This window comes from Heteronotia binoei, chromosome 6 (genome assembly GCF_032191835.1).
Source record: "Heteronotia binoei isolate CCM8104 ecotype False Entrance Well chromosome 6, APGP_CSIRO_Hbin_v1, whole genome shotgun sequence".
NCBI classification, from domain to species: domain Eukaryota; kingdom Metazoa; phylum Chordata; class Lepidosauria; order Squamata; family Gekkonidae; genus Heteronotia; species Heteronotia binoei.
The window spans coordinates 101,290,547-101,306,964 of record NC_083228.1 but is presented as its reverse complement, the minus strand read 5'-3'; the positions used below and the strand labels follow the sequence as shown (position 1 = coordinate 101,306,964).

The window sequence follows — 16,418 nt, the reverse complement described above, 5'->3', positions numbered from 1 at the left end:
TGCTCCTGGCCTGCCTCGCCCTCCCCTGCGCTGCTGCCGCCTCTTGGCTACTCCTCCAAGATGGGCTCAGGCTGGGCCCATCTTGGAGGAGCAACTGTGGTGGGCAGGGAGGGGGCGGCAGCGGCGCGGCGACCTCGCTGGCTCCAGGATCGGGCGGCTCAGCGCCGTTTCCCCCCTCTTCCATTTTTTTGGGAAGCGGGGGAAGAGGGTGGAAATCCTGGGGTCCCCCGCCAGGGCGGGAGGGTTGGGAAGCCTACCATTTACCCAGTTACAGAAAAGATCAACTAGTAAGGATGACATGTGTTTGATAAAATGTCAAAAAGATCATGCAGGGTGGGGTTTTTTTTGTTTTTTTGTTTGGCTGTTTTCAGTATACATGAACAAAGTAATATCTACATTGACAACACTGATGTAAAGTACAGCTATCATGTTTGCTGTGTTCCAGTGGAAAAGCACCATCCCAAGATGGTAGTTCTGTTTTCTGGATAAAAACCTGATGCCCCTTACTTCATAACTGAAATGGCCCCAGGAATTACATAGTTCAGAAAGATAAAACAGTGGTACTGCCAGCACAAACAATTTACTTTAAGAAAGTGCTTTGCATTTCATCTGAAACAAAATAGTTAAAATATTGCACTTTTTCATTACAGCACGACATTGACATTTTCAAGTACAAATACAGTTTAGTTTTCAGTGAAAACATATTATTACAAGTTCAGAAAATATTCTGGGTTTCATTTATTTTTTGCTGTTGTAGGGTGGGCTTGTGCTGCAGCATTTTTAATTGTCCAGTGGCACTTTGTTCAGTTTGATCTCCTCATGCAGACTTGACAGCGGCTGATAATTTCTTCTAGCTCTCCAGCTTTCACAGTTTGTGGCAATGGTTTCCTTATAAAATGAATAAAATCTTTATATAAGGAAAAATCATTTATTTTTAAAAATCAGGGTCATGAACGTTTATTAAAAACTGAGTGAGAGCTCAGTAACAACCAAATTAGTCACAGCAAGTAAACACTTATAATGGTAGGCAGTCAGCAGTGCCCAAATGTGTATGAAATTCTGCACAAACAAGCAGGGGTCCTGCGAAGAGGGCATCTCATTTTACCCACCCACATGATTACCTTTTTCCCTTCCCTGAAAGCCCACAAAGCCTCTCCTGTTTCCCTGCTTCCTTTTTTCTCTTCCCACCCAGCAGCCAATCTCTCCCCCCATCTTCAGCCTTGCCTGCCCCAGTGACCTCTACCTAGGAAAGATATGGCCAAACAGCATGGTGTTGGCCCCTGGATAGGGCACAGTTGCACATTGCCAGTTTTCAGCCAGTCCCAGTTGCAAAGTGCTGGCCACTGAGCTGGGCCCAAGTACACGATGAGAAACCCACAAGGTCTTGGGGCACACCTCACTTTCTCCTGCACTTCCTCCCCAACTCTTTTTCCTCCTGACAGCCTCCCATCTCAACTTTTCCTGCTTCTTTCTTTCCTTCTTACCCACCAAACAACCTACCTTTATCTTTCTCCTATTTTCAGCAACATTTATGATTTATATTACTTACACTCTGTGAGATAGGCTAGGCTGAAAAATACGTAACTGGCAAAAGGCCACTTAGTGAGCTGCCACATCAGACTGGAGATAGTTGCCACAGGGACTGGCCCTGATGAGTCATCCCTCAAAGGCCCAAACAGCCCTACCTTTAATTGACAGAAACTAAAGTTTAAAGGCTGGGCATACTGTTGTGACTGCCTAGCAACCCACATAATGGCCACTATGAGGACATTCATTTCTTAAAACTATTTATTTATTTATCTATCTATCTGAGATTTATATCCCGCCCTTCCCACTAGGTGGCTCAGGGCGGCTTACAACATGTAAAACTAACATAAAATATAAAATTAAGCATTAAAATTAACATTTCATAATTTATAGTTAAAAAATCTAAACAATTATTATATACATAAACATTAAAATCATACAGCGGTCTTAAAGCTACACTCGATTCAAGTTCGATTTCAGATTCAGTATTTCGGTGTTCCGTATTCGATGTTCGATGCCGGTTAGCTGTGGGCCAGCCGGAAGAGGGCTGTCTTACAGGCCCTGCGGAATTGGGTAAGGTCCCGCAGGGCCCTTACCTCTTCCGGCAGCTGGTTCCATCAAGATGGAGCCATTACGGAGAAGGCCCTGTCCCTTGTAGCTTTCAAACGGGCTTCCTTTGGCCCGGGGACAACCAGGAGGTTTTGAGTTCCCGATCTCAGTGCTCGCTGGGGAACGTGTGGGAAGAGACGGTCCCTCAGGTAGGCAGGTCCTAGGCCATATAGGGCTTTAAAGGTAATAACCAGCACCTTGTACTGAACTCGGTAAGGTATTGGTAGCCAGTGCAGAGCCCGAAGTCCCAGCTGAATGTGCTCCCACCTTGGGAGCCCCAATAACAACCGGGCGGCGGCGCTCTGCACCAGCTGCAATTTCCGGGTTCGGCACAGGGGCAGCCCCATGTAGAGGGCATTGCAGTAGTCCAACCTCGAGGTGACCATAGCATGGATCACTGTTGCTAGATCGTCACGCTCCAGGAAGGGAGCCAACTGCCTTGCCCGCCTAAGATGGAAAAATGCGGACTTGGCAGTGGCTGCTATCTGGGCCTCCATTGTTAAGGAAGGCTCCAGAAGTACCCCTAGGCTCTTGACTCTATGCGTTGCAGTCAGCGGCGCACCATCAAAAACCGGGAGGGGTATTTCCCTTCCCGGACCCCGACGGCCCAAGCAAAGGACCTCTTTAGGCACTGCTTGTATTATTTGGCGGTGGGGGGGGGGAGTGTTACCCCCTATTTTTTTTTTTTTTTTTTTTTGCAATCCTGGGGGAGGTTTTAAGGTTTGTAAAATCTGTCTCATCTGTTCATAGCTCCAGTATCTGAACTTAAGTATCCACTGATTTGGCCATGTTGAAAATTAGATATATTGATGTCAGCAGTGGAGTGGATCTAACCATTCCCCAAGTAGCCTTTCTGCAGCCTAAGGAGTCTTTCTTCATCTTTTTCTAATAAAATTTGGATTTAGAAGCAAAGATAGGGTATAAATAATTTACTTAATGAATATTGTTTGCTTAGTGGAATGGTAGGATAGAATTAAGATTCACTCCAGGATGTGAAGCACTCCACACATAATATACAGTACACAGCAGAAGTAATATTCCATAGGGATCTTTTATTCAAAGGTGATACTGATCTAATGGGAATCTATGAAATCAATGGTATGGCTATAATCAATATTATCACAGGATTCAATTTGCTAGAAATATGTCTGTTCGGACCTCAAGGGACATTAGTGAAGTGATATGGGCAATCAAACTAAGGCCCAACACTGTGAGTTAACAGCAGGCAACAGGGTTCCACATAATCCGAGAGGCTGCTTCTTTTCTGTCAATTCTGCCCAGTTATCAGTACTACTGTGCTGGTTCCACTAGACCCCTGTCCCTGCTCAGCTGCCCAAGGAACTTTATGCAGCTATTGACATCCTAGCCTGAGTGAAGAGCAATATGCCCTCTACGCTGTGGAATCTTGAGAGCAAAAATTCTACTTCGTGAGCTACCAGCATTAAAGTTGTGAGCTACTGCATAATGAGTTTGTTCTGAGGCCATTTTTCCTGAGCTAAAACAAAAATGTGTGAGCTAGAGGCTAAAAACCTGTGAGCTAGCTCACACTAACTCAGCTTAGAGGGAGCACTAGTGAGGAGGCAGGGTCACTGCAGGAGATATAATACACATGACATTACCTTTGGTACTAAAAAGCATGAGACATCTTTGCAACAACTGCACTTTGCTTTGCCATAGACAACAGATCTTTGGATCCTTTTTGCAAAACAAACTAGCATACCTGAACATTCTTCTTGAATCTAATGAAGCCAGCCAGAAACTATAGGAGTTCGAGTAATAATTGCACGTTCCTCTGCCATGGCATTCAATAAATGGGATGGCATAAAATTTTTCTAAACATGATCCTGGGGATGCCAGTGCTTGTCCAGATGCTTCCGAGCCTGCACCTGTATACTGTAACAATACATTTCTTCCATGAGAACATGTTCAGTGGTGTTAAGTTATACCTCAGCTGAAACCTTGAGGATAACACAGAGGTTGCTACAGGGTGGTTTTATTGGTGATGCTAGCTAATATTAGGATAATATCATTGTTAATTTCCATCATAAAAATGAAAAGCAGCACACAGATTCCAAAAGGAGTTTAAGAGCATATTACAAGAGGGTTACCATGAGATTCATAGGTGGAATTCATCTCCTGTAGCCCACTGGGCCAGCTATGCACCAACTGGCTGGCTGGCAGCACTGCTGCGACTTCTCCTCCCTATGAGCCTATCTGGTTCATGCAATTACTCCTCCCCACAAACAGTAGGTTTATGTGATATGTGCAAGTGCAGACAATATACCTCTTTTGGGAGGGGAAGGGATTTAAACCCCCACTCCATTTGAGGGTTTAGCTTTCCCTGTAACCTTTGCTACAGGCTGGTGCTTGTCTTGAGTTCTGTGAAGGTCAGGACAACCATCAGGCCACTCTCAAGGGAATATTTATCTCTCATGCTTGTTATCTTCAAGGCCTAAGTTGTTGCCTCTTACCACCAGATGCTAGGTGCAAGATGGCCTGGGATAGCTTGAGTAATGACTTTTTGACTCATAGCCAGCAATGAGGGTATAAGATGCCTAGTGTGAGCCAGCTATGCATCTCTTCTTGGATTCTCGCAAGCTTTGCTATGCATTTGGGTGTTTGAGGCCCTGTAGATGGGAGCTTACCCTGCAATTTCTGTAAGTTTGATTGCTTATTAAAAATCTCCTTGTAAGCAAAACTGGATCTTGCATATAATTTCCCTGGGACTTCTGTGAACCAGGAGCTCCAGGCCAAAGCTCCATACAGTGGTGTAGTCAGCAGGAACTCACAAGAACCAATATACCAAGACTCAGATGGAAGGAGAATGGGAAGGTTATGTTGGCAAGTCAGCTCCCTGGCTGGTCCCAGCAGGGCATGTGGGGCTCAGTCATAAAATACTTGACAGAGGAGGCTGTGTTGGCAAGCCAGCTCCCCAGCTGGGCCCAGCAAGGCATGGACTGGTGGCTTAGTCAGAAGTGGAGAAAAATCGCTCCCTGGCTGATATGTCAGCTGCCATAGAGAAAATGCAGAGTATCAGCCTGCTGGAATGGCTTTTGTTCACAGCTTGGAGAATGGCTGGGCTGTGCAGAAAAAATTGGCATGGAAAGTAGGGCTGCCAATTCCCAGTTGGGGGCAGGGGACCCCCTGGTTTGGAGGCCCTCCCCCTGCTTCAGGGTTTTCAGATAGTGGGGGTGAGGTGGGAAATGTCTGCTGGGTACTCCATTACACCCCATGGAGATCAATTCCCATAGGGTATGATGGAGAATTGATCTGTGGGTATCTGGGGCTCTGGGGGGAACTGTTTTTTGAGGTAGAAGCACAAAATTTTCAGTATAGTATCCGGTGCCTCTCCTTAAAACACCCCTCAAATTTAAAAAAGATTGGACCAGGGGGTCCAATTATACGAGCCCCAAAAGAAGGTGCCCCTATCCTTCATAATTTCCAAATGGAGGGAAGGAATTTAAAAGGTGTGTGGTCCCTTTGTGGCCAGAACTCCCTTAAGAGTTCAGTTGTGCTTGTCACAGCCTTGTCTCTGGCTCCACCCCCAAAGTCCCCAGATATTTCTTGAGTTGGAGCTGGCAACCCTAATAGAAAGAGAAAGTACAAAAACAAGAAGTGGAACTTGGGAATGGAAGGGATTTGGGTGAACTGACATGAGAAACTTTGCAGGATTGTCTCACTTTGAATTAGGCTTGGGAACACAAGGTTGAAGAGCTGGCAGTGCAAGTCATTAGGCAAGTGCATAAGGAGTGCTTCAAGAACCTTCCTAAGCATAAACAAATTTACCCAGGCAATCCAAGAGAGAGTTGCTGCGTCTGGAGCCTCTACTCCTGAGGAGGACAAAACTGAGAAGGGGGAAAGGGAGGGGGGGATTGGGAGGGACTTCCAAATGACCAGGCAGAACTGTTGCATCTTTATTTGTCTCACCTTCCTGGCTAGCCAGGAGTGGAGTTTCCGGCATCCCTTCTGATGGAAAAGCCGGTTCTCCACTGAAACCCAGGTGTGAAAGGCTTGCAGGGGTGGGGAATCGAAGATATAGGTGTTTTTACACTGCCAGTTTGTGACTCTCTATCACTGCATTGGAAATTAACTTTTTACGTTACATAACGTTCTCACAACTGTTTTGCATCGTTGCTGCCCAAAGCATCTACCGGTACATTTGTTTTGGTGAGATGAGTTTTGGAGCTGCTGCTGCAACGTTTTTCTCCACACTAATTTTGATCTGGTCTTTTCTCTACAGGCGTTTCAAACTTGTATTGTAGAAGTTTTCATGCGTTTTAAAAGACTCCTCCAAAAGCCACCACAAGGTGCAGTAACTTGCATGAGAACTGACAGCACTTGAAATTTTTACATATCATTGCTTGCCTCATCTAGTAATTTAAATTTGTATTGCTTTTGCAGTGTTGACACGATTTCCAAGCAATCGTATACATTTAACTAAGCACTGGTATTCCGGCTGCCCTCTCATCAGAGGGTGTTTTTACATTCAGTTTGATCCAGAGTTTTAGAGTCTTCAAATCGCCTGCCACTGTTCTGCTTTAATTATTTTCCTTTACATTTAAGTGTTTCAATTTGTGTGTGTGTGTGTGTGTGTCTGATCAGAGAGCAGCCGGAATACCAGTGCTTAGTTAAATGTATATGATTGCTTGGAAATCGTGTCAACACTGCAAAAACAATACAAATTTATATTACTAGATGAGGCAAGCAATGATATGTAAAAATTTCAAGTGCTGTCAGTTCTCATGCAAGTTACTGCACCTTGTGGTGGCTTTTGGAAGAGCCTTTTAAAACGCATGAAAACTTCTACAATACAAGTTTGAAACGCCTGTAGAGAAAAGACCAGATCAAAACTAGCGTGGAGAAAAATGTTGCAGCAGCAGCTCCAAAACTCATCTCACTGAAACAAATGTAGATGCTTCGGGCAATAACGATGCAAAACAGTTGTGAGAATGTTAGGTAATATAAAAGGTGGGTTTCCAATGCCGTGATAGAGAGTCGCAAACTGCCAGTGTGAAAACACCCAGACACCCCCCCTTAATTGAAATGCTTAAATGTAAAAGGAAAATAAAGTGGAACAGTGGAAGGTCATTTGAAGACTCTAAAACTCTGGATCAAACTGAATGTAAAAACACCCATAGACTTATTACAGGGGTTCACAGCAGAGACTGAGCTGAGAATTTTCTTACTTGGATGAGCCTTCCATAGGCAGCCCTGAGGAAATTGCATCTGTTCCAGCACAGGGAATCCTGGCCTCTAAAAAAAAAGCCAGACCTTGCCCTGGAGAGGTGAGCAAGGACCTTAGCCTTCCGAATCCCTCTCAGACTAGTGGAATCAATCATACGGCAGAAGCCCCCTTTGTACTGGAGAAGAAAGGCAAGGGGCCCAGCCTATTCATATCCTTCCTGGACTACATAGGTTCAGTTGTTTGGCAGGAGCACCCCCTAATGGACCATTGTCTCCATGCAAGATTTGAAAACAGCTGACCCACAAAGAAGCTCCAGATCTGCCTATATTTTCAGCCTGGTAGAACTGTCCTTTGTAGTTACTGTGCCTTATGCATGGTTATTAAAAACACTTTAATAATGATGAATAAGAAAGGAATCAATGCATAAAATGTAATCAAGCCTTGTTGGATATATATTTTGATGCCCACCACTGCAGTATAAAGAGCAGCTGTTTCGCAAACAGATTAGCAGTAGGCATGATCACTGCAGACCAGGATGTTCCAACAAAATTGCAAGAATACTATGTTTATATTCCTGATGCACAGAGTCTAGTTAATCATAGTGAGAGGCCTTATATACTCAGAGTGCCAAAATCCATCATTTAGAGAACCAAACTTTCTTTGATTACATTGCATGATGGTTTGCGGGAATTGGGGGGTGGTAGAAATGGACTTAAGTCATTGGTGTTATGCAGCTTATATGCATGAGCCTATATTGCTGGTGTGTTTTCTGTTTGAATTGTACTAATATAAGAAATCCCAAAAAGCTTTGTTAGAAGTCTACCACTCAGGGGCCAAATAGCAGAGTGTCCTTTGGCTGTCTGAGGTTGATTGTATAACCTTGTTACAAGCTGGTGCTTGCCTTGAGTTGCTCTCAAGGGAATATTTCTTATGCTTATTAGCAGCCCTTATCTTCAAAGACCACGTTGTTGTCTCTCATCACTGGACACCAAGTGCAAGATGGCCTGGCCCATCCTAGATTGATTTCCCACTCACCTTATGCCGCTCTGATGTTCCTCTTCTCAGCGGGGCTTCTGTTAGATTTCACACTATCACACTATCTGCCCCAGGGCTGCAAATAGCGTCAGCTTTTTCACACAGCAAACAGAAACTGGTTTTTAGAGGTTTCTGTTTGCTGCATGAACAAAGCCGAGGCTAGTTGCAGCCCTACAGCAGATAGTATGAAATCGAACAGAAGCTCTGCTGAGAAGGGCAGCGTCAGAGTGGCATGAGGTGATTGGGAAATCAGTCCTAAGCTTGATTAATGACTTTTTAACTCATAGCCAGCAATGAAAGTATAAGATGCCTAGTCTGAGCTATGCCTCTCATCTCAGGTTCTAGTAAGCTTCACTCTGTGTGTGTTTGTGGTCCAGTGGATGGGGCTTAGCCTGCTATTTCTGTTAAGCTTATTAAAATCTTGTTGTAAGCAAACCTGCATTTTGCATATTGTTTCCTTGGGACAGCTGGTTTGCAGAAAAATACCCCTCTCTGAATCAGGTCCCCTTCTCTGGGTCTATCAATCTGAACAGGGGCCAAGTTCAGCATTAGATGTAGGATCCTTTGCTGTTGGGGGTGGGAGGAAACCCTCTTCTGTCATTTACCACCAAAAACACAGCAAGAGCTGTAGGGAAAAAATTAGCTTAGGACTCTAGTAAAAAAAAAAAAAAAGTAGTCCCCTGTGCAAGCACCAGTCGTTTCTGATTCTGGAGTGATGTCGCATCACAACATTTTCATGGCAGACTTTTTACGGGGTGGTTTGCCATTGCCTTCCCCAGTCATCTACACTTTTCCCCTAGCAAGCTGGGTATTCATTTTGCCGACCTCGGAAGGATGGAAGGCTCAGTCAACCTTGAGCCCAACTTAAAATAAATCAATTTTATAGATCAACAGAGCACTTCAACCTTTTTTTGCGATTGTCCAGCTTGCTTGTAAGGTTCCATCCTTTGCCTCCTCTAATACCAGATTATCTAATCACGGGTGTCAAACAAGTGGTCTGCGGGCCACATCAGGCCCACGGATGGCTCCAATCAGGCCTTCCAGCAACTGGCTGTTGTCTGCTTAATTTTTCCTTGCCTGCTTTTTTCGGTGGCCATTTTGTGTTTCTCCCCGGATAAGTCAGAGCAGCAAAGCAACATTTTAGTGAAGGTATGAGCTTTTTGCCTTGCTACAGAGAGAGAGAGAGACAGATTGGTTGAGCTTGTTATGGGGTTTAACTGGGCTCCCCTCCTCTTTTTCACTGTACTCATGCCCTCCAGTCTTAATAGGAAAGCATGTAAACTATTTAGAAGAGAAATATCAGCATTAGGCTGAGAGTGTGTTCCACCCCAGGTTTACGCGGCAAATTTTCCTTAATTTTTCTTTCACATTTCCCTTTGATTGGGGGTCTTGAATGTAGACTTCCCAGATAGTAGGCTGACACTGACCACTGTACATGGCTGTCTCTCTGTTCTTGTAGTTGTTTTGGGGGGGAAGTTCTATTTTTTTTTTAGTTGTAGTCATTTTTCTGGGGAAGATTATCGTTTTGTAGACAAGCACATAGCCCTCAGTCTGTGCCATGGTGCCTTCACATGTTCTTGACCAGCACATGAAGCAACTTGTGTACAAAAGCTTACAATGCCCAGCTGCTTCATGTTCCTCTGGGTCTTAGGCTTAAAGCATTGATATCTGTAATGAATTTCAATGAATCAAAAGTAGGTTTGCAATTTACAGATGTGCACACCTGAACAACACATAATCAAGACTGGTACAGCACAGACATTGTCTGCAGATTTTTATGCAATGATTCATAGCAAGAGGTGACATTTATCAGAGACTGTAAAACAAAATATTGCTAGCATGCTAATATTTTAAGCATATTTTATTTTAAGTTTAAAAAATTATTTGTGTGTCTGTGCCCTTTATAAAGTTTATATATCTGCTACCTGGCATTACATTTTATGATACACATGGCCCAGCCCGGCAAGGTCTCATTTATGTCAAATCCGGCCCTCGTAACAAATGAATTCGACACCCCTGCTCTACATGTTCTAACACAACCCCAGGCCTCAAATTGCTTTCTTGGCTACAAAAAAATTGTTCAGCTTTTGATTATCCTGCTTTCCCAGTCAGCTGTACAGTTCCCACACAGTTACCATCAATCAGCCTGAATCAATAATCTCTAGTGGCCCTGACTTTAACAGAACATAACTTCAGACTTGGTTCCATGTAAGTTTTCTGATAGTCACAGCCTGGCCTTGACAGATGTTTTATGTAATTTGAAAAGGACAAAGCCTCCCTTATTCTGCCTGCAAAAGAAATATGACTAAGGAACATAACCGCTTCAGGGGTTTGCTATGGCTACTGGTAATTGTGCAGTAAGCACAATATGGTATCTCTGTTCTACATGATCCTTTGATTTAAGCACAATTTAAAATTATAATGGTTGATTCTACTCATTAGATGTTTGAATATCCCTGTGGCTGGCCAGTTTCAAACATGATTTTTTGTTGTTGTTGACCACTATGTTACTTTTTCAGACCTGCTGAAATAATTTTTATTTTTCTTACCATTACAAATGAAAATCCTTTCCAAAGAGACTGCCAGCCTTCAGGACATGGTGGGACTGAAGTTGTTTGACTATGGACTGCTATTATCATTGCAGGGCCTTCACAAGTAATGCACCTACAAAGTTACAAAATTATTAGGTTAAATTTACAACAAATTTACAACAAAACATAGTATTTTCCTTTGTAATGAGTATTAAGCCATGTTGGGAATCTGATTGTAGGCTGCTATCCAAAATACATAATTATAATTGCATTTTTATTTTCTACTGTATTTTTAATGGTAAGCTGTCTTGAGCAGGACTGTGAGAAAGCAGCATAGAAATATTCTAAATAAATAAACAGAAAAAATCTTTGTCAAATCACAAGTGTACAGTTATACAGAATGCTGAGATACATACTGTGCACATATAAATACACACACATATATGTAATCTATACACATATACACAATTTATTTGATTTAATTTTTTACTACATATTTTAGAGCAAACATTTTGGTAAAAACATGGCTACACAGAGCACAAAATAGTCCTTGAAAGACCCCAAAAGCTTAACTTAAGAACATAAGAAGAGCCCTGCTTGATCAGACCAGTGGTCCATCTAGTCCAGAATCTTGTCTCACACAGTGGCTAACTGGTTGCTGCATTGGGACAACAGGAGATGGATAGAGAAGGGCACAAACCAGGAAAATGTGGCTGAGTTCAGTTTGTGGTTCATGGTGTGCCTGGCTTGAGAACCATGAGCTTTCACAAACTTTTAGCCACACAATGAACTGGTTCAGGTTGTGAGGTGGTAGAACAGCCCCCGTGGCATGCTAGAGACACCAAACTCACAGGGGATCTCCAGCTGACTCTCCTCTACCTGCCCTTCAAGTATAGTGAGGATTGGGTCTATGGGATTTAGGTTATGGTCACCCCAAAGAAAAGGCCCCCAGGAAAGTGCTTTCTGGGGAAATGACAAAATGTCATTTTGGCAGATGCAGTTCGTGAACCAGTTTGTATAGGTTCATGAACCCTGCTTTCTGCTCCCCACAAAAAGTAGTGGGGAACAGAAAGCAGGGGTTTCCCTGCAAAAATTGTGAGGGAGCAGAAAATGGGGTTAAATGGAGCCTGCTTTCTGCTCTTCATGAATCACCATGAACTGCCTTAAAATTTGTGAAAGTCCATGGTGGCTCTTCAGTTTGCAAACATTGATTTGTGAACCACAAACTGGCCAAACTTGATCATGAACCAGTTTATGCCCATCCTAGCCACCACTTCCTTGTGTTGCTTCAATGATGATGATTGACTCAGCATTTTAAACCGTTTTTTTTTGTTTCAGAACAACCTTTTTTCCTAGTAACAGTGACATGTAGCCAAGGTTGGCTATACTATGATCTTAGACTGATACTAGGAAGAAAAGGGACATTTAAAAAAGTGGTGTTGAAGCAGCAGAAGATAGAGGTTTTTTATAGTCCGCTTTTTTCTTCCTTAAGGAGTCTCAGAGTGGTTTACAGTTGCCTTCCCTTCCCCACAACAGGCACCTTGTGAGGTAGATGGGGCTAAAAGAATTCTGAGAGAACTGTGACAAGTCCAAGGTTACCCAGCAGGCTTCATGTGGAGGAAAGGGGAATCAAACCCAGTTCTCCAGAGTAGAGTTTCTTCAGATTAGGGTCTGCCACTCTTAACCACTACACCAAGCTGGCCTATGAAGAGTTACTCTCTGGAACACTACCGCTTGAATACATGGTACCAGTGAGGTAAGCATCACAAGAGGAAAGCAGCTGAATGTGTGCTGGAGCATCCTGAAGCTGCACAAACTTCACTACAGCCTTTCATGCTCCCTTGAAAAATTTCCCAAGAGGGAACTTTACTTTGTAAGCAGCGAAAAATTCTTTCAGACTTTGAAACCAAATGGATGGATGTACACCAAGTACAAGTATGCAGTTTAAAACAAACAAACAAATATACTTTCTGGCTATGCTCATTCTGTAACCCCTAGCCGTAACTTGACTAAAAATAACAGAAAACAGATAAGTTATTTTATTCAGTCATATTAATTTTTGTCATGTTATAATTTCAATTTAAATTCTCCCTTTATTTAATTTTTATAAACTGAACTAGATATACCACAGGGTTTAGGAACATAAACCATAATCTGTTATATCTTTATCAAAGGAAATATATGTGCTGGCATACAACCAAAGAAGGAACACATCAAGGCATTAAAATATTACCTGCTAATATAGGGCTCCAGAGCTTTTCCAGATATTGGTGCCATATTAGCTGGCATTGGTTCTGCAGTTGACAGCCAGTATGAATAGTCATTGCGAGAAGCAAAACGACACACGTTACTGGGATTACATAATAAAAAGGGCATGGTGCTAAATCTTTGAAGACAGCTGCCTGTTGTTCCTAGAAGATTCAGAAGAGATTATGATGAGTTCTTTTGTGCAGAAATGTTGCAAAACCTTGATAAATGACATGCCTATAGGGAAAGCCACACATTATTGGGAAGCATTAGAAGAGAGTAAAAGTCCAGTAGCTCCTTAAAGACAATTTGCAGTAGGGCATGAGCTTTTGTGAGTCACTGCTCACTTCTTCAGAACAGTGACTCACAAAAGCTCATACCCTACTACAAATTTTGTTAGTTTTGATGGTGCTACTGGAGTTTTACTCTTTTCTGCTGCTACAGACATACTTGATTTACTCTGATCTATCTTCTGGGGAGCAATATAATTAAGGAAGCGTGATTGAACAAGACATGAAAGTTATAGTTTAAAAAGTGAGAGAAAAAGTAAAAAGAGAAGTTTATGATTTAGTAGCATCCCTCACAAACTTTCTGAAACAACTAACACAGATGGGATTAAGATGGAACATAGGGAAGTGAAGATACAAAGTCCAAAAAATAATACTAGTTTCTGCCAGGTGTCATTCCAGGCTGGAGCTTTTGATAAGGTGAAATAATTACAATAGGTTTATTGCACCAAGCTGGTTCTATAGGCATCATCTCCTCTGGTGGGAAAAGTAAAACAGATGTTTAATTGCTTAAATGTTTTGAGGTCTGCTTTTACACAGTAAAGTTGAGGCAGCTGTCATATTCAGCAAAAAAAAGCTCCTCCTCTGCATGAAATGGCCTGCCTAAGGAGGCCATTTTGCACAATGTGTGAAACTAAGTATTCAGGAAGGGATTTCTATAAGCAATTAAAATAGTTATATAATGGAACAACTCAGGAGATGGCTTTTATAAGGGAACTCATGGGAAACTTGTAAGGACCTGGGAAAGGCACCTTATTTTCCCATCTCTATTTTCTATTTCTCTTTCCTGAAAGGAAAAAAAGGAAAGGTCCCCTGTGCAAGCACCAGTTGTTTCCGACTCTGGGGTGACGTTGCTTTCACAACGTTTTCACGGCAGACTTTTTATGGGGTGGTTTGCCATTGCCTTCCCCAGTCATCTACACTCCCCACCCCCAGCAAGCTGGGTACTCATTTTACTGATCTTGGAAGGGTGGAAGGCTGAGTCAACTTTGAGTCGGCTACCTGAAAACCCGGCTTCCACCGGGGATCGAACTCAGGTTGCGAGCACAGCAGAGCAGTACTGCAGCTTTACCACTCTGCAACTTATAGTATCTCCCCTTTTCCTGCTTCCTTCTTTCCCCGCTCAATTTACCATTATCTGCTCTCCTATCTCCAGATTCCCCTCCTTCACTCTTCTTGCAGTTTTCACCCCCTGGGAAGCTCTGTTGTACAGTGCTGGCAACCCAGCTATGCCCAGTTGCACAACCTGCCAGAACTTGCAGAGGTCACCTCATTTCCCCTGTATCCTGTTCTCCATGCTACTCTCTTTTCCCATCCTCTTGGCAACCCCCATATTCTCAAACTTCCCTGCTTCCTTCTTGCCCATCAACCACCTACCTTTTATCTGTCCCCCATCTTCAGCTATATTTATTATTTTATGTATATCCCATCTTTCTCTGTCCTCACTACACCCCTGTGAAGCAAGTTAGTCTGAGAATTTGTAACTGGCCCAAGGTCACCCAGTAAGCTTCCATGGAAGTGTGGGGATTCAAACCCAGATTTCCCAGATCATAACCAAAACAACACAGTGGTTTTCATGGGGTGGCTGCTGTTGAACAATAGCAGCAACTGAGCCTGAGTGAGCTGTGGTAGCAAATTGCACAGCCGTTGCTGCCAGGCCTCTTTCCTCTCCTTCTGCCATTTATTGTCAGAAGCCAAGGCATGAAGACTGGCAATACGGTGGGGGTGTGCAGCAACAGTCACTGAGGGCATTTGTTTCTTAAAACTACAGCTGCTGCTTCTGTTTTTCTGGTGAGTTTTAGCACCCCAGGGTTTTTTTAGATTTTTCTGCAAATATGGGCCATTTTTCAGGTTTGTAGATATATTTCATCTGTCCATGGTCCTAATCTCTGTATTTAAGTAATCACAGATTTGGCCATGTTGAGAATTAGATATATCAATAAGATTGCAGTCTTCGCAATGCTTATTGTATATGTCACTTTGTTTTTTACTGCTCTGTCTTCTAGTTTTGTAACCCATTTTCTGCATTATGATATGTAATGCTTTAGATGAATTTATTGCAATCTTTGAGTTTCACCTAGAAAAGCTGGCTATAAACGAAGTAAATAAATAAATTAAAAATATATTTATAAAAGTACCAAGGTCTTGCCCATGTGCTTGCTCGTTTCCTTGTATAAAAAGAAGAGAATAACCACTATAAATCTGACTTGTCCCAGGTGGGCATAAAGGAATTTTTGCTGACTGGCTGTGCCGTGAAAAGATGAAGCCTCTTTTTACTGTCCCAGGTAAATATATTCCTGGGTATCCAGGTGGTCCCATTATACCAGGTAAACCAAGCAATCCAGGTAAACCTATGAATGAAAAAAAGTTAAAAATAAATCTATTAAAGTATATTTTGCATGTGTGTATGTATGTGCGTATCCTTGAGCAAATATGAGATTGCAATATAAAGACCTTACAATTACATGAGACATATAATTGATAAAGAAGGTGATATTCACATTTTTTGTTAGGTTTGCCACATCAAAACACAATAATTGAATATGGAGGAATCTGGTTTTGTTGCATTATACTGAGTATTCAATAATGTGGTTCACTTTTATAATAAAAGGTCTGAAGTGCCATGATTAATCTAATCAAATATGTATGAAGACTGCAAGGTGCATATAGCATGAAAAAAGTGGTTCATCCCACCTCAAGCAGCTGGCCACTGAAATAAACGTAGAAGGCTTCCTTATGTCTTAATGTTCTTTCCAGTCAGCCCAAAGAATCCCCTAAATATACTTGTATGCTTTCATCTTATCTTTATACATTTGTTATAGTTTGAAAAATGTAACATTTACCAAAAGACTATGAATAAAATAATGGAGTGTATTTTTCCTTTCTTCCCCTTCCTACTGAAACTCTTTACAGGAACACTGTAGAATGCAACAAGAGAAACTGACAACAATGCCCCCTTACTAAATAGATAATGTATTAACTACATCTTACATAAGA

The 16,418-nt window shown here is 42.4% G+C and overlaps 1 protein-coding gene across 1 annotated transcript in view; it reads right to left on the bottom strand.

Annotated features, from left to right (window-relative positions):
* Positions 1-493: 493 nt before the first annotated feature.
* Positions 494-16,418, bottom strand: part of LOC132574336 (collagen alpha-3(IV) chain-like) — a 90,551-nt gene continuing 74,626 nt past the window's right edge. The window contains exons 46-50 of the mRNA XM_060242698.1: positions 15,560-15,772; positions 13,121-13,298; positions 10,906-11,020; positions 3,857-4,029; positions 494-888 (exon numbers count right to left, since the gene is read on the bottom strand). Of these exons, the coding sequence (XP_060098681.1) occupies positions 804-888; positions 3,857-4,029; positions 10,906-11,020; positions 13,121-13,298; positions 15,560-15,772 (764 nt within the window). The 3' untranslated portion in view covers positions 494-803. The remainder of the gene's footprint in view (positions 889-3,856; positions 4,030-10,905; positions 11,021-13,120; positions 13,299-15,559; positions 15,773-16,418) is intronic.